The sequence below is a fragment of the Pygocentrus nattereri genome, chromosome 28 (genome assembly GCF_015220715.1).
Source record: "Pygocentrus nattereri isolate fPygNat1 chromosome 28, fPygNat1.pri, whole genome shotgun sequence".
Classification (NCBI taxonomy): Eukaryota; Metazoa; Chordata; class Actinopteri; order Characiformes; family Serrasalmidae; genus Pygocentrus; species Pygocentrus nattereri.
The window spans coordinates 3,849,122-3,874,376 of record NC_051238.1 but is presented as its reverse complement, the minus strand read 5'-3'; the positions used below and the strand labels follow the sequence as shown (position 1 = coordinate 3,874,376).

Here is a 25,255-nt window from a genome sequence, read left to right as displayed (position 1 = left end):
GAGGAGGCAACAGGGCTGGGATAATACGCAATTTGGAAAAAAGTTCATGAATCGGGACAAAATCATCAATAAATACTAATATTTTCAATATTTAAAAGCAGATATTTTCAGCAATATTCAGTATATCATCTGTGTTTACATGCACTTAACAAACTGCAGAAAATCAGACGGTGTCAGTAATCCGATCAAGATGTTTACATGCACTTGAGTAATCAGATAACGGGGAAACTCCAGATCTGCAAATCAGACCAGTCAGAAATAAACTCACCGAAAAAGACGTGACGTAAAACTCCGCGGTTTTGGTTTTTAAAACGTCGCATCACTTCACCCGGAAATATGAACACACATCATCTAGAAGATGAAGAATACTTAAATCCTTCGCTGCGTGAAGCATGTAGTCGGTTTTAGTATCACTCCAAGTGTTTTGCTGCATCTCGCGGAGACGCTGCTCGCTTATTTCCGGTAACGCCGTCTGTTTTCACACATGCTCAGACTGAGAAATCAGAAAGAAATCAGAGTGAGAGTTCACAGCACTGAGAAATCTGACTACTGAGCTCAAATCCAGCCTCTTAATCAGATTTCTGGACCTTTCTCTGATCTAAATCAGACTGCGCTGTTCACACAACCCCTTGAATAATCAGATAACTGCAGAAATCAGATTATGATCCGATTACTTAGTGCATGTAAACGCACTCACTGTTGGAGCGAAATCTCATATTTCCAAAAGGTCGATTTAACAGGAGAAGGAAAAATATTAACTGATTTACTGAAGTAATTCAGGGCCAGTTCTATCGGTGCATTCAAGAAGACAAGTTTAGCACAGATTTCATGGAAAAATGGAGACAGGAGTTCTTGTCCTGACAGCAACGATGTAAAAGGCAGTTTCCATTTGCGCCAGAAGGGGGTGACAAAGCTTAAGGCCTTTTCATACCAAGATCGAGTTTTACTCACATCAGAAGGCAAGTTTTAAAAACATGAACAGTAATACTAAATACTAAATCCGTCTTTCACATCAGAGCTTATGGTTTGTTGGCTCCTTTTAATGCTTGGAGCTCCGAGCTGAGCCCTGAACATCTCCACAGTGAAGAGAATCAGTGAACTTTTTTTTTTTTTTTTTTTTAGCAGAATGGGCTGCTACCCCATGTCCACGTCTTTGAAAAATGATACCAACAATCACGACTCGACGGATCATCTGTTTTCTTCACGCAGCTGTTTCATTATAAAAGCCCACAGAAGCTTTCAGAGCGTTAAAAATCAAATCCCACCGGTTTTGAAAAAGCCTCCTGACGAATGAACACGCCCATTCAGCTAAACTACACATGGAACACACGGGTTCTCATGGCTTTCTGCACACGTAGCTGCACGTCGACTCGCTCACAGAGACAGCACACTGCATTGTGTATAAACTGTGTGTAAACGAGGCAAAACCAGGACTCGAGTTTCACAAATACTGATAAATGGCTAAATGATCCCAGCCCTACCACGCAATCAGAACATCGTCCTCCTCTTTTAGAGCTCAACTGGTGATAAACTGATACACAATGTACCGGTCAAGCCTTCAGAGCTCTGATGGAGTGTAAAGATGTAGCACCGCTCCTCCATCACGACAAATAACGTAGCTCTTCTATTTGCACAAGAGGAAGTCCGCAGGATACAGCAGGACTTCTCCATCAAACAAAAAAGCCTGTCCAATAGGAGGAGAGGTCAGGGACAATGCCATTGGGCATCACACAGCTTTGGGGCTTTAAGGAGAACTCCACTCATTCAGAGTGGTTTGGTGCAGAACGCTCACCACAGTGGTGGTGATGGGAACCAGACGTCCACCTCTAAAAGCTCCCTCACAGAAAGTTCCTACATGAAGTGGTTATAAATACACTGCCCGAGTTCGACGCTTCTCAGACCACATTTATTATATGCATTAATGGTGGAGGGATACACGCAGGGTGTTGTGAGGTAAAAAATAGTCCCCAAAGAAAGCCTATTTATAAAATGTCTATATCTGTGATGAAGTCATGGCGCCCCCTGGTTCCTATCACCACCACTGTGAAGACATCCAAGCCGGTAAGTTAAAATGGGTGGAATTCCCCTTGAACCTCATTAATATCCCTACCTTCAATTTTTAATGGTTCTCTGAACACAAATCTAAGACATTTTCACTCCAATGTAGTCCCTCCAATCACACCAAACAATACACAATGCAAGGCTGACCGGGAATAAAAGTATGAAAATTTGATTTCATCAAAAAAATCTAATCAGATGCCGTAACTATAAAAATTTCACCACTTTCGACCAAACAGATCAAACTCTGTGGCATTTTTCCTCGTGTGCTTATGCAGTTGTTGGCCATGAAGGGGTTGAATCATCCAGTTTACTGAGAAACCCGGCTTTGTGGAATACCCCGCAGATCTGAAGCACAGTGTTCAGGCCAAGGGGGTCATTATTTCATATCCACATTCAGACGTGCGAGTGAAGAGGAAACAGCAGGACACTGCCAGCAGTATCGGCTACACAGACGACAGCTAAACGAACAGAAAAGCAGGCAACAGTGAGGGAAGGCCAAAGATTCAGGCAGCGAACTGTAGCTAGGCCTCAGATCGGCACATTCTAATCAATCAGGAGTTTTCTGGCTGTGTTTCCTTCTCAAAAACATGGACAACGGCTCAGACATTCAGTCTAACTCACCATGGCAGGGATGTATTACCAATTATTAATGAAAGAAAACGCATCTGAGCCAGAAGATTAAATATTTAAACAGGGAAAGGGATGGCAAAGTGTTTCTGCGGTCGTAGTGTTCAAATATTGTAATGAAATAAAAATTCTATAGAAATAACAGTAAACTCATCTGTCTCTGTAGTCCAGACAACTAGCCTCTACACAAAATCCCTTTCGGTAGTCCAGAGGTCAGCGGTCCTTGTAAGAGAGGACCGCACATCTGCACAGTTTAGTCTTTTCCCTGGTTTAAGACACTTTCTGAACCAGGCTCTGCCCACAAATGTGTTCTTCCGTGGTTACAGTTGCTGGGTTGGACAAACTTAAGAGAATGATGGTGTTCAAGAAAATGTTATATATCCATTTAAAATCATTTAAGTGGTGAAACGCCACACTTTTGATGAGTTTTCTGTTGTATAGTCTTTTTGGTGAGTGTAGCTTTTCAAGGCTTTCAGAGAGAAATATCTAATAGATAGGCTAATGTAGTGGCACACTGAAGAAATACTACCAAATAAAGGAAATATGTGTATATATACACACACACAGTACTAAGCTAATGTTTAACCAGTTTCCCTCAGCAGTGAGTTTATCACAATATACATTAGAATAAAGTCGTATTCATAATTCAAACAGAAAAACAATGAAAAGGAACAAGAATTTCTCGGGTCCATATTTTTCCTGGACACCTTCACAGCCGCCACAGAGACTCGTTAATATCATCAATGACATCATGAGCTCAATTTACTGAGCACTGATTGGTCAAACCAGGAGCTGCTTTTTAACTACATATAATACTGTAATACTGGGCTTCCTCGAGGAAAACAAACACAATAACATCCAGAAAATCACTAGTTATTATATATATTATATATAAAATATACTATAAATTTTGTTTATTCCAATATTAACAACTTTTCTCAGCAAATAAGCACAAACTAGATAAATAAATAGATTTTGAAAACGTGTTTTGGGTGCCTAAGACTTTCACACAGTGCTGTGTACATATGTGCTAAATCTAGTTAAAGTATGGAGTCAAATCCGAATCTAAAATCACTCTCGCTTGTGAAGAGAACTGCTCACTGGCTCAAAGTGATTAATCATAAATACTGAACATTCACAAAGACATATTCAGTCAGTACAGGCTGCGTTTCGGCTACCGCCGCTGTACTGGCGGACAGCCAGCCAATCACAACACAGTTTCAGAAATCAGCAGTGCCCAATCACATGTCGGGACCGGCCCACAATAGTTAAAAAAGAATGAAACTCTTGTGCGAGCAGCTCAATAGCGAGTAGAAACAGCTGAGTGTCGGGCTAATTTTCCTCTCCGCTCGTGTGTGCGAGAGTTCAACTCAATATTGTGTGAATAGGATTTGACACCATAGTTTAACTGGATTTAGTGCACATTTATATATATATATAAAAAGCAAACATTTATCAATTTTTTAAATATTATTTTTTAATATGCCACTACATTAGCTTCTCTTGAACGCAAGAGTAGTTTTCCTCACGCGAGAGTAATTTTCCCTCACGCAAGAGTAATTTTCCCTCACGCAAGAGTAATTTTCCCTCACGCAAGAGTAATTTTCCCTCACGCGAGAGTAATTTTCCCTCACGCGAGAGTAGTTTTCCTCACTTGCCAATTTTAAAATGGATCTGAGGTCACAGTTTAAATGGATTCGGTGCAAATATATGAAACAAAAAATATATCCTTTTCTTGCAGTATTTTTTCGATATGCCACTACATTAGCCCCTCTCACGCACGAGAGTAGTTTTCCTTACGCGACCGTTTTCCTCACTTGCAAATTCTGAATTGGATTTGACGCCACATTAAGCATGACTGATAATGGACTCTCTCTAACGAAGTTGCAGTTGGTCAGAGTTCTCTAGGTCCGTAAGTGTCCACAAGTTACTGATTATATCTTTGATATACTCAGAGAAGCATGAATGTAATTCATCACAGTAATGATAAACGTTATATTGCTCAAACAACAGGCTAAGAAGAAACTTTACTCAGTTCAGCCGTTTTCCACCTGTCGTTCTCCATCACTGTCTCTGAGTAGCTTGACTTTATTACATTGAGGTATTTTAACCATAAAATTATAATAAATAATAAAACTATTTGTACAGCACTTTTACTTGTAGTTATAAAAGTGCTTCATACAGGAAATTAGGTATAAAAATATAAAACGATAATTTCTCAGTAAAATTGAATGTTTTTTTGTGTGTGTGTTCTGTAGAGACCAAAGAATGCATTTGTGGGCGGAGCCTGGATAGATCAATAGTCAAGCCCTTGGAGCACTGGGCTGAGGAAAACACTGAAGTGTGCAGAGCACGCCGCGCCGATCACAGTCCCTTTCTGTCGATCTACAGCTTGGGGACCAAAATGCACCTGAACATGCTGCACATCACGGTGTAAAAACAAACGAACGCTTTCGCGGGGGGTGCAGTTAGAGCTAAGAACGGCGTGAAGGACTGAAGCTGCTGTATTTGTGTGTGGCTCAGAAACGCTACAGACTGTATATACAGCACACAGTACTGAGTTAACATGTACAAAATAAAGTTACGCAGCTACGGCCCCTAATCGAACACAGGTCCTGACCAGCAGGGGGCAGTCAGGGGACCAGTTCAGTCAAACTACTACTTCATTTTATTTATCTTTTTTTTTTTTTTTTACTTTGCTGTATCAAGTGTAGGAAAATTCTACGCCAGAGTTTTCGTAATTTCGGTGAAATTCGCCAAGTCTGGGATTTCAGCCCTTAAAGACACACTAAGCAACATTTAATCGCACACTAAGCCTGTCGTTTCACAAGAATTGGATGATATCTCCAGCTACACAGTGAAATCCAGGCATGCTATAGTCCTCCACTTCTATACCTAATATCCTAATTCTTTACTTTATTTTACTCCGTCTCACTTTAAAAGTAATGGTACCCCCAAAATCAAATACACACAAACACTGCAAAAAATGGCATCTTGTCAAGTGAAATGATCTTAAATCAGGTCAATATATCTAACACTTCCCATTTCGAGGTGGTTGTACACTTATAATAAGATTATAATAAGATTATCTGGCTTATTCCCAGAACTGCTTTACTTATTTTAGGTCATTTTATTAAGTAAAATTATCTCCCTATACTGGCAGATCATTTCACTGGTTTCAAGCACATTTATAAAACAATAGTGAGATCATTTCACTTGTAAATAATGTCCAGGAATACATTAAATATTCTTTAATTATCTCAACAGGAGATGCATTACATGTCTTGACCATATTTAAGATCATTTGACTGCAAAGACATCATTTTTTGCAGTGAAGACGTGAAGTTTTGCACTGGAGACACAAAACCAGTGACTATAATTCAGTATAAATGGCACAAAGTCTACCATCTTATCACTTGATGACTTATGAACACTTATGCGGTGTTTGTGTGGTTATGTATGAAAAACCAATATAATTAACTTTATTTTTTTTTTTTACTCGCTTAATCCTTTAGAATTAAAGACTAATATCAGTCTGGGCTGATCTTGACATCTTGTCAAGCAAAATTATCTTATAGTGAAGAAATCTAATGTTTCTCCTTTTGAGATTGCGGTAAGATTAATTTAAGATTGACTTATTACTAAACTTATTTTTACTTGTTTTAAGTCATTTTATTAAGTAAAAGTATCTGACTATGTTGGCAGATAGTTGTGCTTGTTGTAAGAAATGGGCTTGAAACCAGTAAAATGATCTGCCAGTATAGTGAGATCCTTTTACTGGAACTAAAACGAGTAAACTCTGGAAATAAGCCAGATAATCTCATAACAAGGGCACAAACATCTTAAATAGGAACGTTATATATATATATATTGACTAGATTTAAGATCATTTCACTTGACAAGGGACCATTTTTGCAGTGTATACTTGCTTTTTAGCTTGACTGTCAAATTACAGAAGCAAACGTAAAACACCAAACATGTCTTTGGATGAATTACTACATTTGACTTCTGCAGGGAATTGTGTAAATTTGATTTTCCATTTCTTTTAAAGACGAAATAAGGGTGGATGCTGAAAGCTGAACTACGAAACGGTGGATGGGATGAAGAGCTGTGCATTGCTGGAAGCCACTGGCTGTTCTGAATGCATAAAAACGGTCTAACCTTTTTTCTTTGTAAACGCAGGATAATATAGGAGGGGGTCATTTCAGCTGTCCGTTCAATTAAGGTCATCTGTGGTAAGTCACGTTAATATCAGTCTGCGTCTAAGCCTACGAGGTTCAAGGCGGTCTGTCCATCTGTCCGTCTGTCCGTGTCTGGGTCATGAGAAGTCAGTCGTTCCTTTTCTCTCCTGGAATGTGAGAAGTCACCATCTTCCAAAGTTCCTTCCTTCAGAAGGTCAAGGGGTCAAAGTGCCAAAGTACAGGTGCGTCGGACATGGCTGGAACACGGACGCAGGTGATGCTCCTCTTCCCTCCTTTCCCTCCGCTCTCTTCCTCTCTCGTGTTTTTTTTCTTTATTATTATTATTATTTAGTGTGGTAGTGGGACGATCACCTCCACGTAGTTGAGCGGGAAGAATCCTGATTGGCCGTGCAGCATTCCTTCGTACCAGTTCTCGTCAATCTGATTGGTCAGAGTGATGATATCACCCTCCCTGAAGCCCAGCTCGCCCTCGTTCTCCGGCTCAAAGTCGTACAGAGCCTTACAGCACGGCTGCTCCGCCGGAGCTGCAGGGAAACAAAACATTGAAAAAGAAGTGTTAGACATGGAAACGGGTGAGAAGTCTGTAAAGGGATGAGTGCAGAAGTAACTGGCGCATTAGGGGGTTAAATTCAGAAGAAGGATTAACCCAGAGACAAGGACATCATTCACTATCATTCCTGGTCATGGAGCACCCCTGTACATTATAAACACTGATCAGGCGGAACATCATGACCACCTCCTTGTTTCTACGCTCACTGTCCATCTTATCAGCTCCACTTACTGTATAGCTGCACTCTGTAGTTCTACAGTTACAGACTGTAGTCCATCTGTTTCTCTGATACTCTGTTACCCTGTTCTTCAGTGGTCAGGACCCCCGTGGACCCTCACAGAGCAGGTACTATTTGGGTGGTGGATCATTCTCAGCACTGCAGTAACACTGACATGGTGGTGGTGTTAGTGTGTTGTGCTGGTCTGAGTGGATCAGACACAGCAGTGCTGCTGGAGTTTTTAAACACTGTGTCCACTCACTGTCCACTCTATTAGACACTCCTACCTTGTCGGTCCACCTTGTATATGTAAAGTCAGAGACGACAGCTCATCTGCTGCTGCACTGTTGCTTTGTTTGTGTTAGTCATCCTCTAGTCCTTCATCAGTGGTCACAGGATGCTGCCCACAGGACGCTGCCCACAGGACGCTGCCCACAGGACGCTGCCCACGGGATGCTGCTGGCTGGATGTTTTTGGTTGGTGGACTGTTCTCAGTCCAGCAGTGACACTGAGGCGTTAAAAAAAAACTCCATCAGCTCTGCTGTGATCCACTCACTCAAGTGCTCATTGTAATGCAAAGATCTGATTGGCTGAGTAGCATCACGTGTGATATTTACAACACATGATTGGTCTTTGAGTCACCCGGGCCACTAAAGCTACCGAAAAGGCTAGAAAAGCTAAACATATTAAAATAGGACCACCCTGTCGAAATTAAATCATTCTCCATAGTTTATTGTTTACAGGTCCAGGTCCGCATAGGACAGCGCCTGGGTCCAGGCTTGGACTGTGACCTATTAGTGACCTATAAATGATGATTTTGTATGTATTTTGCTTCTGTCTCTGTCGCCTCACAGCGAGGAGGGCCTGGGTTCGATTCCCCGGCCGGGTGACCAGGTTCCTCTCTGTGTGGATTTTGCATGTTCTCCTTGTGTCTGTGTGGGTTTCCTCCGGGTTCTCCGGTTTCCTCCTACAGTCCAAAGACATGCAGTCAGGCCAACTGGACATGCTAAATTGCCCCTAGGTGTGAGTGAATGTGTCTGTCTGCACTACGATGGACTGGCGACCTGTCCAGGGTGTATCCTGCCTCCCGCCCTATGACCGCTGGGATAGGCTCCAGCACCCCCTGCGACCCCAGAAGGAGAAGCGGCTTAGAAGATGTGTGTTTTTGTGTGTGTGGGACTGCAGTTTGACCCAATTTGATGGAATGGTCCATATAAGAAAAAGATCTTCCAACATCTGAGCTGTAAGAGATGCTGACTGGGGTGTTTTTCCTGCTTTCACACAGCAACTTCAACTAGAAAAGGGTTTGCTATTCAGCTGATCAGTTGGATCTGGTGTGTTAAGAACAGGAAAAACACTGAAAGAAGCAGTGCAGGGGTACTCCAGGACCGGGTCCAGACACCACTCCTGTAATAATGTGCAATTAGACACCGATTAACCCACAGGTGCAATCTTCCAGGCAGCAATCACTTCTTCTTGGACCCACAAGCTGAAAAAATTACAGAATATTATCACCCACGGATAAATGTGGACTAGGCACCAGTAATATTCTCTTCTTCATTAATGCAACATGTTGTCTGGGGCACATCAAACCCTTGGACAGGAGGCAGACTTCAGCCAGAACTCATTCCAACTGAGGCCTTGTTTGTGGAGCTGCTGACATTCAAACAAAGTGCTTCTCAGTCCCAATCCTGGGAAACCCTGACACTAATTTAAACCTTTTGTGAACTGGGAAGAGTTTATTGTCTTAATCTAACAGACTTAAATATAATAATCTGTCACAATGACGGTGTAGATCATGGACATTATAGAGCAGGGGGTGCCAAATGTTTTGGTCTTGGGGTGCAATAGCCAAAGTAATGTCTGGGGCAGGTTTCAAATACAGCTTTATGTTAAACATATCCTGCATGTTAAACTCACCAAATAAATAGACGTTTTGCTAGATTTTGCAGACTAATGCCATATTTAAGTTGGGTTCCTCCAGAGCAGAGGTCACTAATAGGTGGGCCACGGTCAGAGTCTGGACCCAGACGCATCTGTATAAGATGCTGATATTCCTACTAGGCTACTTCAGTGAACAGGATATGCCACTTATAATGCAGTCATAATGCAAATTAGACACTATGATGTTCTGGACCTTCGCTTGAGGAAATTTTCTCTAACTGGACCTTAATGAATTTTAACAAAATACTCCTGCTCTAGAGTGTGTGTTAAACTACTGGTATACCATTGTTTTTGCATATATTTGTCCTCTCATTATGTAAGGAGGTGGGGTTACTGTTTGGCCAGCCAAATAAAAGGCCCTACGAACCAACTTTGGGCAGCGCTGTTATAAAGCGCAATTGTGTCAATGATAAAAATTCATGTCGGCACTTTTTCATAATCAACATCGTCAACTTTACTGCCCAGGTACAGCTGCTGATGGATCTGGACTGTGCAGGAACAGGGCTAGACACACTGTGGTGTAGGGATCTGCCAGGACAGGGACTGAAGCACAGCTCCAGCAGACGCACAGCCTGCATTTCTTACAAACAAACAGAGTCTTCACCACCTCTTCGCTGATCCAGAACGGCACCATCTTTCAGGAGTTCAACATTTCTGACACATGAAAAAACGTGCGTAGTTAGCGTCTGCGGTGCAAACCAGAAAGCGCGGTGTGTGTTAGTCAGAGGGCACAGTCTCAAACCCACGGCAGATGTCTGGAGTTAGTACAGAGCTGGGTTTTACTCTGCGTTAGTGTGGACAGGGCACACTCAGCATTGCAGCTGAGCTCAAGCTGCAATGGCCAGGATGTGAGAGGCCTAGTGCGGGGGTCCACTCTTTATGGGGGAGTCACACAGTGCAACACAGTGCTCACACACTCACACACACACACACACACACTCTTTCATTCTCTCACTGCCCTACTTCCCTTTCTCTATCCTCTCTCCCTCCCTGTGCTCTACACCAAGGTTTCTCAACCTTTTCCACCCCACCTGTTTATAAGTGTAAAGCAGGCCGGCCCACAAGAAAGAAATACAATTTTCTTTTACTTTCTTAAGTGTTGGCACTGAAAACCTGGGAATTGGGGCAAGAAATACATCAGATAGTCTATTTCGGGTTCCATCACAGGTCGCATCACTGTAGTGAGAACAAAACCTCGTATCTCCAAAATGGTAACTATACAGGAGAAGGAAAAACCTACTTGACTTTTAATGGAAGTCAATAGAACCAGACGTCTTTCCAAGCCATTTTGGGCCGTTTCTTTTGGTCCATTCATCATGAAATTTACAGACCATATAAAGGGCAACAGTCTTCTTCAAATTATGTCAAAAACAAAAAAACGACAAACGTTGGAGATTTCCTTCCAACAGCAGCGATATATTTCCAGAGATGTTAAAAAAGGAGAAAAAGAACAGAACATATGAGGTGGATGTGGACTGTGATTTGGAGCAGCAGCACATCGGTTATCAGAAGTCTGTCCCTGAATTATGCACGCAAAACCTGTTACGCATGCAATTCTACAGATAAAATCATTATCAGAGGGTTTGTGAAGAGCATCAAGCTCACACGTCAGACGTTGAGGTCAGAGGAACATGAAATCAAGAGATTCTCTTAGAAGGAAATGGTATGCGCTTTGTGCAGTGGGGGAAATTTCTTTCAATTCTTTCCACCGAACAGTCAGATTAGATAGATTCTGGCAAAAAATTGAAATGTCAGAGAAGAATGGAAAAAGTCTGCATTTTCACCTGCTGTGTACAGAGAACAAATCTCTCCAGGTCACGTTCAAACAAGAGCGAGTTTACAGGGAAATCTTTACATTGAACAGTCCATTTCTTTTGAGCCTTCATATACTGTTCTATACTTTGTACCGTGTGCCGTGTTCTGCAGCTACAACAACAAAAGCATCTGATACATATGATATCTGGGATATATCATGTTAAAATACATCAAAATGCAATTTTAATTCAAACTTAAGAATTTGGGATTTATCATGTAAAATAGCCAAAGTTGAAACATCCTCAAATGCTAACATTGGTCTGCACATTTTAACGTGCAATTACTGCTTATTTCAAGAATTTAACACATTTAAATAAGACGAGACATAAAATGTGGCCTTTGCAAAAGTTATGACGCAGTTTAGACTTTTGCTGTATGTTAAACTCAGCAAATAAATAGATATTTTGCTAGATTTTGCAGACTAATGCCATATTTAAGTTGGATTCCTCCAGAGCAGAGGTCACTAATTGGTGGGCCATGGTCAGAGTTTATTTATCATATTCATGGTATTTATTGCATTCATCTGATTTCTTTTATATCTGCAAAAAATGTATCCACTTCCAGCAAGACTTCTATGTGAATTTTGCCAGTTTTATTATATACACTAAAAAAAGAAACATTTTGAAGAACGTTCTGTAAGACAGGTGTGCTTTGCCCCCTTTGCTGTGTGTTTAACTTAGAGAAGTGCTACTTGGCTTAAGAATCGTTTTATTTTATTTTCTAAGAACAATTCAAGGAACAAGTATTTATGAAAATATGTTCTTAAATGTTTTCTTGACCTTACGACAGGCTCAAACTCGTCTCAGGCTGTAAGAGTTGATGAGGTCGGCCTCTAAATGTATCACTTTATCTACTCTTGCCCCACAATTCCTGCGTTTTCCAATGAGAATTATTTCCCTGTTGGCTGTTTCTTCCACCATCAGCTCGAGAACTTGCTTTCTTTTATTTTTAAGCACTTGGTCTGATGTTTTTGCTCCTCTGAGCAGATCAAACCAAACAACGTAAGTAACAGCTAACGCATCATTTATGATACGGGGTGAAACGTAAAGTACACAAGAAAACAATGAAGATTTTCTGAAGAAAATAATGAAGATGATCTAAAAAGAATATCAGAGCTCATCAGGGTTTTTATTTGAGGGTTGCATTTAACAACAGAAGTTTACAAACTTCTTAGCGTTTGTCTTAAGAACACTTGCGAGTTTTTTTCTTAAAGTTTTCGTGAATCTGGCCCCTGACGAGTGCGCCGAGAGAATATGCTGAGAACTCAAATTTTGGTGAAGGAGGCGTCTTCTGAGGATGCGACTGAGGATTGGTTTCAGGCTTTACAGGGTGACTCACGACTGCGCAAGCTCACCGTATTTTAGCCTGTTTATATTTTCTGGACTAAAGCTGCTGTTTTCAATATTAACCAAAAAAAAAAAATCTTACATAGTGCAGCTTTCAGCTCAATACTTTTGACCATCAGCACCACCGTGTGGCCAAATACTGAAGTGCATATTTTTGATTGAGCCTATTGACAACAATAATACAGCCTTTTCTTAAAAAGGCACGCTAATATTGTCTACTGGGGTTTTTAAAGATCTATGTGCTATTTTTAAAAAAAAATAACAGCACCCAATTCTAAAGCCCACACACAAAACAGCTGTTCCCAGTGGGTTCTGGAGGCACTTACTGCAGTAAGATAACTCCGATCACAGAACAGGCAGAGAACTGTGGCCTAGATTAGGAAACAACACTGCGATCACAGAGCTCACCACTTCCATGGCCTTGGAAAGGGTTCCTACTCAGAGTATGGAGTGAGATACATTACATTAAAACCATATAGAACTGAAGTGTGTAGGTTTAATAGGACACTAGTTACGAGAGCGTATTCAGTCTGATTTCTAATCTCTGATGCGGCTGAAAGATTAATCGGTTTTATATCAAAACTGCAGTCTGAAGGAGAGGATTTTCCATACTGCAAGAGCTTTGTTATAAATATAATATTACATTATATTTAGATTGTATTAGAATTTATATATATATATAGTTATAATTCTAGCCTACATGATTTGTAGGCCATCTGTAGATTCTGTTTAAAGTGAGGTAATTTTGCCTGATAACAGAGCTTGTGAACTATAGATGCGCACAGATGTAGAGCTGGGCGATGAATCGAAAAGTAATCAAAACGGACATTGAGAACCTCCGAGCGATGTAATCTGGCCCGTGTTGGGTATTTAGATTTTTTCTTTAATTCTTTTAATCCTGTACTGTCTCCTTAACTTACTACCATGCGTGTATCACGTGACTTTGCCATGTCCACTCTGAGACAGGGAAGCTAGGGCTACGTTCACACAGCAGGTGAAAGTGGTCCGAATCCGATTTCCCCACCAAATCCAATTTTTTTTGTTAGGCTGTTCAGATTATCTTTAAATGTAATGTGTGTGAGGTATCAGTCAGAACAGATCAGTGACTGGCGCTCGTTGGCGGTTGTGATTGTTTACCTCTGGATGAAGACGTGAAGCAGCATGTGGGTCAGTTTAGGAGCTGATCTGTTCATCTTCACCAGCATCACAGGAGCCACCATGAAGCTTCACTGACTGACAGCTGGGCTCATCGCTCAGAACGTGTTCGAGCCGTAAAAAGGGCGCGGTCACTTCTTTGGTTCGCGTCCTCGGACTCTTTAAACTCCGCTTTCAGACTTGTAACTGTTCTTTGACGCTGCAGCCTCGTTCTCCTGCAGGACGTTCCTTTCAAAATTTCTTCAAACATGGAGCGGTTTGGATGAGTGTCTTCAAATTATTGTTCAGAAATATCAGCCCAAATGTTTATCAGGTCTCAGCAGTGGAAATACGATTCGAACGTCGAGTTGGATGGACGTAAAAGTCACGTGAATTTCCAATCTGGCTGTTGAGATGATTTAGCACTGCACAGATGCAACACATGTGGTGTACACACCTCAAGCTAGAACATGTGGATAGGCTGAGTATTTTCAGAGATTCAGTTCAAAGCACTTCCCCTCAGAAAAATCGATATTGGATATTCTTCCCCGACTCGTTCAGCCCTAACCTCTGTGCCGTGCTGGAGCTCTGTTTGAGCGCTGTCTGGAAACGAGGCTGAGGAGTACCGTGGAAAGACGTGTGTGAAGTCTGAGGTTTGTAAAGTCTTTAGTTTTAGCAGTGGAACATAACTGTGTAGCTAACAAGCAATGGAAGCTTATAGCCCACGAATTAGCACCGTGCTAACTGCACACCTAAATCATCTCAGGTTCAACACTAGGCTCTTAAAAAAGATGGTTCTTCAAGGGTTCTTTAGTAAAGAAAACGGTTCCACATAGACTCCTGAACAATCTAAGAACCCTTTGCATAATTAAAGGGTTCTTTGCATCATGAAAAGGATCTTCAGGTTGATGGAAAATGTGCATGACTGTGGTGTATATGGTTCCACATAGAACCTCTTTGAAAAAGGTTCTATACAACACCCAAAGGGGTTCATCTGTTGTTACAAGACTGATGTAGTAACAACAAAAGGACCCGTTTGGGTGCTATGTAGAACCATTTTTGAACCCTTTGATCATGTGAGTGTTCATGGTTATATTTAGAACCATTTCCTTTACCAGAAAATCCTTGAAGAACCATTTAATGGCCAAAGAAATGTTTTCTTCCACACCTGTGATGCAGCCCTGTTTTTAAAGCATGTAAACAGAAGTGTAGCCTTTACTGCGCCAGTGCAAAACTAAAGAAGTGAACCTTACACACCAAACACGTCTTGGTTGATTGACTACATTTGGGATGGTGTTGATTTTGCTGAGCTTTCGTTTTAAGAATGAGTTACTGCTTCTAACCCTGAGAGTCTGGTTCTATGATTAGATCCTGCTCTTCCCAGTCAATCACTTTCGTTTATATTGATTTCCTCTGTCACTCAAACACACACACACACACACACACACACACGGCCTCGGACTCACTTAATCTGGGTTTCCGCGCCGACTTGCCAAGCTTGAGGTACGGTTCTGATGATGATGTCATAGGAGGAAAACACAGAAGAGGTCACGCAGTGAAGAGAGAGCCAGCAGCTGACAGCTGCCCTTCTGGCCTGCTTTCTCACAAACACAGCCAGGCAGTCTTATCACACCCTGCCACCGACCCACAACCACACACACAAAGCACATTGTGTCTCCCTCTCTCTCATCAGGGGGAGAAATAAGGACAGAGAGGATGTGGGAGGGTTTTCCTCTGTGAAGAACTGAGCCTCCCGTCACTGCCTCAGCTCTACCACACACTCATACTGATAACACTGGTTATTATCACGACAGCATTCATACCTGGAACGGTCAGTAGAATTTCATTTTGATAACTGATGAAGAGTCAGCATTGATACTGACCTTCCAAAAATCAATACATCACTGGTTAGTTCTGCATGACCTGCTGGTCGATTCCTGGCCTGGAATATCATATTGCATGAAGCAGCAATACAGTCACAGACACGGCGAGCCACGGACACGCGAGTCACAGACACGGCGAGTCACAGACACGCGAGCCACAGACACGGCGAGCCACAGACACGCGAGTCACAGACACGCGAGTCACAGACACGGCGAGTCACAGACACGCGAGCCACAGACACGGCGAGCCACAGACACGCGAGTCACAGACACGGCGAGTCACAGACACGGCGAGTCACAGACACGGCGAGTCACAGGTGAATTCAGACATTCTGACTTTTTAAACAATTTAATGTTTAATAGTGCTTTAACAACAGATAGATAGTCAGAAGACAGACAGGCAGAAAACAGATAAACAGATAGAAAGACAGACAAGTGAATATATAGACAGACAAATAGACAGGTAGATACAGATAGACAGAGACAGACAGACAGATAGAGACAGATAGAAAGATGTAGACAATAGACAGATAGATGAATATATAGAGAGACAGACAGACAGACAGACAGACATATAGATAGAATGATATGATATAATGACAGGTCAAATGACAGAACAACAGAATAATTGACAGATATTTAGCCAGCCAGCCAGCCAGACAGCCAGCCAGCCAGCCAGCCAGCCAGCCAGCCAGCCAGACAGCCAGCCAGCCAGCCAGCCAGCCAGCCAGCCAGACAGCCAGACAGCCAGCCAGACAGCCAGCCAGCCAGACAGACATGGATAGTAAAGACATAGAACAACAGACAGAATGACTGACAGACAGACAGACAGACAGATAGATAGACAGTAAAGACATAGAACAACAGAAAGATAAAATAATAGAACATATGAAATGGCTGAGCGACAGGTAGAACAGCACAATGGACCACAGATACACCGACGTGCTCAATACAATGCAATATGATATTCAGCCATCATTGTGCAGCCTGACCCTTCAGTGATTCCTAGGGATGCACTCAGACATGTATACGTAGAGGCTGTTACCTGAGTTACGGGTAGAAGGGGCAGCAGCAGGCGTGAAGCCGCCGTTTGATTGGTCATTGGTTTCTCCGAAGTCAAAAACAGGTTTAGGCTTGGGAACGTACTCTTTCCGTGGACGAGACTGGGCCTCGTTGATCCTATTCACAGCAACAAGTAGAAAAGACAACAACTCATTATTTAAAAAATGATAAAATCCTGTTAAACACAGAATCATCATCTATGTATCTCGATACGACCACGAAACAAGAGTTGCACCCAGTTAAAACACAGCTCCAGTTCTAAAGTCCGATTCAACAATTAATGCACACAAATGACCGCATAGGTTAACTGAATTCTGTATCGAGCTGCTTGGAAATCGTAGTTTAACATTAACAAACTATATTGCTTGGCAGAAGAATTGTTTACTGCAATTTTACCTTATTAGTTAATTATTGAACACTGGTAATCTTATCATATCAGTTAGAGGTCACTCGTAATAACTCACTCCTGGGCGTGCATTACAGTGATGTCATTCCGCTTCATGCAGCGTCCAACAGTGCTAAACTGTGGGAAACGCACCGTTACTCATATTTCTCGTGGTTTATGGCCGTATCTCCTCTGTGGTCTATTAGGCAAACTCACCTGTCTTTCAGCTTGTCTGCGAGCTCTTCGAGAATCTGTACTGCCTGCTTGTGATACTGCAGCTGAGACTCCACCAGCGACGACAGCTGGCTCACCTGCTCTATCTGCCGAGAGAAAGAAGTGATGGCCATTCATACAATGTCCCATACGTATTATATCATGACCACCTCCTCGTTTCTACCCTCATTGTCCATTTTATCAGCTCCTCTTACTGTATAGCTGCACTCTGTAGTTCTACAGTTAGAGACTGTAGTCCATCTGTTTCTCTGATACTCTGTTACCCTGTTCTTCAGCGGTCAGGACCCCCATGGACCCTCACAGAGCAGGTACTATTTGGGTGGTGGGTCATTCTCAGCACTGCAGTAACACTGATGTGGTGGTGGTGTGTTAGTGTGTGTTGTGCTGGTACGAGTGGATCAGACGCAGCAGAGCTGCTGGAGTGTTTAAACACCTCAGTGTCGCTGCTGGACTGAGAATAGTCCACCAACCAAAAACATCCTGTGACCACTGATGAAGGACTAGAGGATGACCAACACAAACTGTGCAGCAGCAGATGAGCTGTCGTCTCTGACTTTACATCTAGAAGGTGGACCGACAAGGTAGGAGTGTCTAATAGAGTGGACAGTGAGTGGACACAGTGTTTAAAAACTCCAGCAGCACTGCTGTGTCTGATCCACTCAGACCAGCGCAACACACACTAACACACCACCACCACCACGTCAGTGTTACTGCGGTGCTGAGGATGACCCACCACCCAAATAGTAGCTGTTCTGTGAGGGTCCATGGGGGTCCTGATCTCTGAAGAACAATGTAAAAGGGGGTTAACAAAGTAGTGAACATAGTTGCGCGCGCGCACACACACACACACGCACGCACGCACACACGCACGCACGCACACGCGCGCACACGCACACGCGCACACACACCATCCAAATGTAAGAATATGTCCTGCATGTATTACTTATTACTTAGATTTATCAGCTTAGAGGGGCTCTTGAGTGTGGAGTATTAGCAGGTTTGAAGAGTCAGAGAATTTACTGCACTCTGAAACTGTCATCAGCTGAAAATTCCTTCCCTGCCTAACCAGTGCTAGAGCGTCAATTCAGCCTAACATGTTTAGTAAGTTATCCACATTTACTGGAAGGACGTCCAAACAATTGTACCCGTTTGCCACAATTTGTTGTCATCCATTTCTTAGAGTAATCAAATATAAGCACAAATATATACTAACTCTGCGTTAACATTAGCAGAAAATGTTTTTTAAGCTCTTCTTCTCCAGGGTGCATTTTGGTTTGTCCATCTGAATTTACATGGATAAATCGTAAGGCCAATTATTCTGTTACTGCATGAAATAAATGTACATTTTTATTTATTATTATTTTAAAATAAAAGTTCCCCTCAAATGAACAGAACGTGTGTTTTCTGATCTCCACATGTCACTATATGCTTATAATTTACTGATAAAAGCCAAAAATCTCAGACGCTCTTTGTGTTGTTTTCTAAAAGTGATGTTTCCAGAGCAGATCACTGAAGAGACGCCGTCTGTTTATAGTTTAGAGCCCAGATTTGGGGAAAAACGTCTCGACTTTCAGTAGAAAAACAAAGTTCAGCTTCTTTTATTATAAGGGTTTAAAATGACATCACCGTCTATTAGACTGGAGAGAAGAGCTACAGCCTCACACGACGCCCAGCTTCTGAATGGAGCTTATGGAATATGAACATTATGAAGGACATGACCGAGTGCGCTATGGAACTACCGGTGGTCCTGAGGAGCTTCAAGGGTTGTGTTTACTTCTTTTATATTTCAAAAAACCTTTGCATGCAACTGTGTATGGTATCTGCTTTTTTCCTGATGTGGACAAATGAACGGTGTCTAATGACCATCTTGACTAAAAATGACCCTCCTTTTCACACAGCTTCATAAGAGTAAATGAATAACTTCCACTGTGAGGTCAGAAACAGTGGCCCTGCCTGTTTTCCCAGTTCACTGCTACCATTCAGGAATGTGCTACGGATATCGAACAACAAGTCAACGCACATTTAGATAACACTGCATGCCCACTGGATCTCACCAAATTCTTTTAAAAGGTCAGTCTTATATCTGGAGAGCTATAAGGTTCCCTACATTTCTGCTTTTCAAAAATATAGGTACAGTTCAGTATTATCCACTAGGTGGCACTGTAAGCTCTTCAGGGACCAGCAGACGTGAGCAATGAAAAAAAAAACCCAGGATCTTCTTACAGTGTGTGAAGAATCTCTGCTGCAGCTTTAGAGGAGGGGCTGAGCTTTGGCTATCCCACACTAATGAAACCAGGAAGGTTGGAAAACATACGACCCAGAGCCAAACTATAAAACGCACTTCAGGAAACTGCCAATAGGGCTGCGAAGTTTTTCGACAACTGTCAACGAGTGAAAACGCAGCAAAACAAAATCTATGAAGTCAAGAAAAACAAACTAGTTAATGAAAAAAAAAATCTCAGATAAAGGAAACGGAGTACAGTGGGAGTGGGAGACGCTAGACTGCTCACAATACAATCTGATTCAGGGGGCTGAATTCTTGGATTTCTACAGCCATCGTTACGCATGCGTCCTGTATTGTATATGTACAAGTGGTGTCAATGAAGTCGAACCTGAACTTTTATTTTAGGAATATCGTAATCTTTCAAAAGCATATGGTGCTGAATTATTAGTGCCCCTAAACAGTATTTTCAACAAAACCAAAAAAACTCTTCTGAGACATTTTTCCTGCTGGTCTCCAGGAACTCTGTCTATGACCACTTCCAGTTTCCCTGGTGTAGAAATAGGAGGTTACACACATGTAAAACCCCTCGATTATCCATCAACATGTCAAAAACCACAGAGCTATTCACTGAAATGGCAAAAGGTTGTGGACCTCCGCAGATCAGAAAATGGTTCTATTAAAAAAAAAAAAACATAAAAAATTCAGTCAGTTGAAATTTCCATTAAACACCACCAAGGCAATAATAAACGTTTAAAAAGCACGAACTGTGGAACCCCAACATTTGGCGCAGTTTAGGTGAATCTTGGGGTTTTCAAATTTCCCAATCCGCTGTCAGACACCACCTCCATCGCAGAAGATGATTGGAGGAATACCACGAATAAAGCCTTTCGTAAGAACCACCTACAAAACACAGCAGCTGAACTCGTCACAGGAACTACAAATGGGATCATATAGGATGGTCAGACGAGACATAAGAAACTCACAGCAAAAAAAATGGACTGAATATAATAAAAAAGCTCTGGGTCCAGAGGCTCTTCTGAAAATCAGTGGTGTAATGATTTCCACTATTTATGTGGAGATTTGGGCCCAAAATCTGGCTGCCTCTGCTAGAAGACGGAAAAATGTCCATGGCTGGACCCAAGACACTAGCTTGCGGACCATCCTTGGAAGGATGCAGTCTATGAAGGTGTGTCCTTCAAAGGCTGTGTTGGATCCTTTGCTGCCATGGAAAAGAAAGAACGAGCCTCCGAAATGGGGCAGCCTAGTCGCACCGCTGAGATGTAATCAGCCTTCAATTGCAGCCTCCGAAGGACGCAGCCCTGGAATTGGGACGCAGCAAGGTTACTAACCCACTTTTCGCTATGTATGTGTGTGTTTGGGGCCATTATCTCAACTCAACTTAAAACCTGTGGTGTGTGCTGAGGGCAGTTCACAAGCCTGGGAATATCAAAGAACTGTAACGGATCTGCACGAAGGAGTGGCTCAAGATCCCTCAACAAGGGTTCTCCAACCTTGTTACGCATTACAGTAAGCAGCTGTTATTCTCATCAAGGCGGCTTCACCAAATATTTATAACGTGGGTGCTAATATTTGTGGAAAACAACACTGTTACTAAACACACTGTATACATTTCAATATGCAGCTTGTCCATTTCGTAATATCACTCACTACATATGGGGATTATTTAAAATATTGATTTTAGCTCATTTTCATGAAGGGCCAATGAAAATAATTCTAGAGCTGGCTTAATATGTCGTTGTCAGACGAAAACCTCGTATCTCCAACTGGTAACTTTACAGGAGAAGGAAAAAACATCGTTTATTTTTAATGTAAGTCAATGGAACCAGACGTCTTTCCAAGTCATTTTGGGCCGTTTCTTTTGGTCCATTCCTCATGAAATTTACATATAATGTAAAGGGAAACAGGTATTTTTACATCATGTCAAAAACTGAAAAACGACAAAAATAGAGATACAAGGTTTTCTTCCGACAACAGCGACATTTATTCCTGACTTATGTAAAGGCCAATTTTGTGTATCGATTCAGAATCGTTCAGGAGAAATGTGACGCATTAAAACACTACCAGTACAGTACTACAGACAGACTCACACAAACATATACATAAGCACTCACATCCGTCTCCAGCAGGTTGTACATGCTGATCTCTGCCACCTCTTTAGACTCATGGAATTTCTCCAGCGCCTGCTTGACCTCCTCGTCTGGAATCTTTCCTTGGCGCTTCTTCTTGTAGTCATAATCCAACCGACGACCTTCCAGCTTTTTCAAGTGATGCTGTGAAACGGACAGGAGAAAGGTGTGTAAGTAATTTGAATCCAGTGTCTACAGTCTGACAGTAATAACTGTGGAGCGATTTTAATCCGGTATGGATCTGCAGTGTGTGTGGTGTGAATGATTTCCTGTAATCAGCTGAAACCTGAAACAGAACTCCTGTTCCACGCTAACTGAATGACAAAATTTGCTATTAGATACAGCTGTGTGCCGTGTTGTTATTGTTAGTGAGTGTGTCCTGCGACATTAACATCTAGGCTACGGCATTTCAATACAGGATATCTGTGGGAATTTGGAGACTTCCAAACCAATCCAAAACCAATCAGCCAGTAAAAATTACATTGCATCACCTGAGAAATTATATTACACAACCTCTCCGGGAAGACTAGTCCAGCTCACTTAGCACTTTATTTTTATAGTTTTATATTTATATCAAGGCTTAAAGGATTTATTTTCCATGTACAGGAAGCTGAGCTACAATAAAAGTCTTTAATAGTTGGTATGATTATTTGCAGAAACATAATTCCATTTTTCACAATTTTGCAGAAATACTCTGCATCTATGCACAGAAGGGGTGTGAGAATAAACTGGTGACACTGTTTTAAAGCTTGATTTTGAAACCCATGCTAAAACCTTCTGAAGGAGCACTGAAGGGAGGGGTATGTTCTGCTGTTGAGTTCAAATATCAACAACTGCTCTCCAGAATTGTATAGTGCTCCTTTAAGGAACCCTCAAAAGAAAGAACACTCTGCACTGCTTGTGTCTAAATCCTTTTGTGAATGTCCCCCTCCAGTGACCATGTTGGACCAAACTCGGGAAAGGGAAGGTCTCAGAACAAAAGACGTGGGGTTCGAACCACAACATCTTTCCGGTCAAAAGACGTCCTTTGCTCTGTTCATTTCATCTATAGCGCCAGTTTGAGTCACCTGTATCTCTCTCAGGTCCTTGTCGCACAGGCCTTGCAGAGGATCGATGAAGTTCTGTTTGACGTCGATGTCTAAAGAGTCCTTCACCTCAGCCAGTCTCTTCATACTCTCACCAGCGTCGATCAGAGCAGATCCTGTAACAACAGCTCAGCTTGAGTTAAAGCAGCTCCTACACACGAGTGAAACCAAAGAAAATTATAGCAATCTGAAACAACAATCCACACGGCGCTCTGCTCCAACACTCACCCACACTCACCAAGAGCGAGCATCTCTCCCCCTCACAGTAATAACACCGGAGAGGCACACGGAAACCTGTTGCTGTTATCAGGCATAACGTTACGAGAACCTCCTTGTTTCTACACTCACTGTGCATCTTATCAGCTCCACTTACTGTATAGCTGCTCTCTGTAGTTCTACAGTTACAGACTGTAGTCCATCTGTTTCTCTGATACTCTGTTACCCTGTTCTTCAGTGGTCAGGACCCCCATGGACCCTCACAGAGAGACACTCAGAAGAGAGTGAGGGCTCTATCAGTAGTTGGTAAAATGTTTCCAATGTTATCTTTTGATACTGTACTAAAACCTTACAGCCTGGGGCTCCCGAGTGGCGCAACCGTCTACGCGTTGGCCCGGTCATCAGAAGATCGTGAGTTCGATCTCTGGTGATGCTACAGGAGTCCAAGAGAGCACAACTGGCCTCGCTCTCTCTCTGTGTGGGTAGGATGGCCCCCCCCCCCCCCATCAGTCAATGCGATGCTAGTCGGCGTAGGCATCTGTTAGCTGACGTAACAGATCTGGCAGTCGGCGCTTTCCTCCGAGCGTGTTTGGCTGTCCCGTGAGCGGCAGCTCGAAAAGAAGCGGTGGCTGGTTTCACAGGTCTCGGAGGTGTTGCCTTCACCCTCCTAGCGTCGATAGTATCGTGTGATTGGGGGAGTCCTAACTAGCAACTAACTAGTCCTAACTAACTAGTCCTAACTAACCTAACTAGTGGAATTGGAGACGATTAAACTGGGTTAAACCCCCCCCCCCCCCCCCCCCCCCCAAAAAAAAACAAGAAAAAAAAGCATAACAGCCTAATTATGTAATTATTAATTTAATTATCTAGGTTCACATGCCTGCTTAATGACATCAAAGGAAACAACAGCCTTTTCTCCTAATTCAAAAATCTAAACAATTTTTCCCCCAACAGAGGAATTTTAAACAAACGTTCTGGAAATTCCAGAGGTTTTCTGACTGGTTCAAGTGGAACCTCAATCCAGAAATGTGTTCAGGAATGTGTGTCTCTGAACATTCCACTCACTTTACGAGCTTCCTCTAGTTATTTACAGCGGACTGCGGGATGTTTGACAAGGACATGAACATCTGCTTACACAAATCTGGGGCACATCCAGATAATGGAACTTAATAAGCAGATTTGTGGCTACAAGCTGTTTGATGGTCGCATTAAAATTTGGCCATATTTGGCCTTCAACAGTGCAGCAACTACACACTGGATTGATTTATTAACACTATAGGTGTAAATATGTGACCTCATGAAAATTTGATTACAATTCAACAGAAACTGATTCACAAATCTCAAATTTCACCATGATTTGAGTCAGAATTCTTTTTTTCAAATAGACTAAATATACAAATGGGATTTCTGAAATTACTGTAAAGAAGTGTACACATTTACTGAAATACAGACAAAAAAATAATACATTAAGTTTAAATTTTGACATAAAAAAGCGCAAAAATTTTATTTTGGCTAAAAAATGAGCACATATTTTAGTGAAATACATAATTGACATAACATAACATTTCAAAATAGATGCATTTTATCAAATCCAAACGGATGTATTGTTACATCCCGAATGCACAGAGAAGGGAGTTTAACTGCATAACTATATTAGTAGGTAAACCCACCGAAGTTGGTGTCCTCCCCGAGGTCTCGGCCGTATTTGGCCATGCACTCCCCCAGCAACCCCTCCGCCTGCGGATAGCCTGGACTCTTCACCTGCCCGCGGATCTTCGACATGGTGTTCAGCATGGAGAGCTTGGCACGGGACGCTAACACAGACAAACACAAACATTTGCACCAGCTTTTCAAACTTTTAACTACTTTTAAACACCAGATGCCTTCACTTATAGTTTCATAATGAAACTGGGACAAGAAATGAGCAAAACATGCTTCTATTACTTATGAAGGAGCTTATAAACTCTGACAAATGTGTGGACTTCCAGTTTAAAGCCAGTTTAAAAGGAAATCAATATGTACACAGACTTCTGCCACACCTCCACGCAGACGAGCAGACAGGACAGCTTTGGAGACGTTTGCATATTTTGTTTTGCACAGCAGTTATGGGCTAATATAGCCAA

The 25,255-nt window shown here is 42.1% G+C and overlaps 1 protein-coding gene across 2 annotated transcripts in view; it reads right to left on the bottom strand.

The window, feature by feature from the left end:
• Positions 1 to 5,312: 5,312 nt before the first annotated feature.
• The window catches only part of sh3gl1b (SH3-domain GRB2-like 1b), a 105,631-nt gene continuing 85,688 nt past the window's right edge, over positions 5,313 to 25,255 (bottom strand). Inside the window, exons 4-10 of one of the 2 annotated variants that reach the window (XM_017725447.2) lie at positions 24,803 to 24,946; positions 22,899 to 23,032; positions 21,817 to 21,975; positions 17,443 to 17,546; positions 16,825 to 16,958; positions 15,363 to 15,407; positions 5,313 to 7,414 (exon numbers count right to left, since the gene is read on the bottom strand). In XM_017725447.2, coding sequence (XP_017580936.1) covers positions 7,218 to 7,414; positions 15,363 to 15,407; positions 16,825 to 16,958; positions 17,443 to 17,546; positions 21,817 to 21,975; positions 22,899 to 23,032; positions 24,803 to 24,946 — 917 coding nt within the window. In that variant the 3' untranslated portion in view covers positions 5,313 to 7,217. The remainder of the gene's footprint in view (positions 7,415 to 15,362; positions 15,408 to 16,824; positions 16,959 to 17,442; positions 17,547 to 21,816; positions 21,976 to 22,898; positions 23,033 to 24,802; positions 24,947 to 25,255) is intronic. The other variant, XM_017725448.2, reaches the window with a different exon arrangement.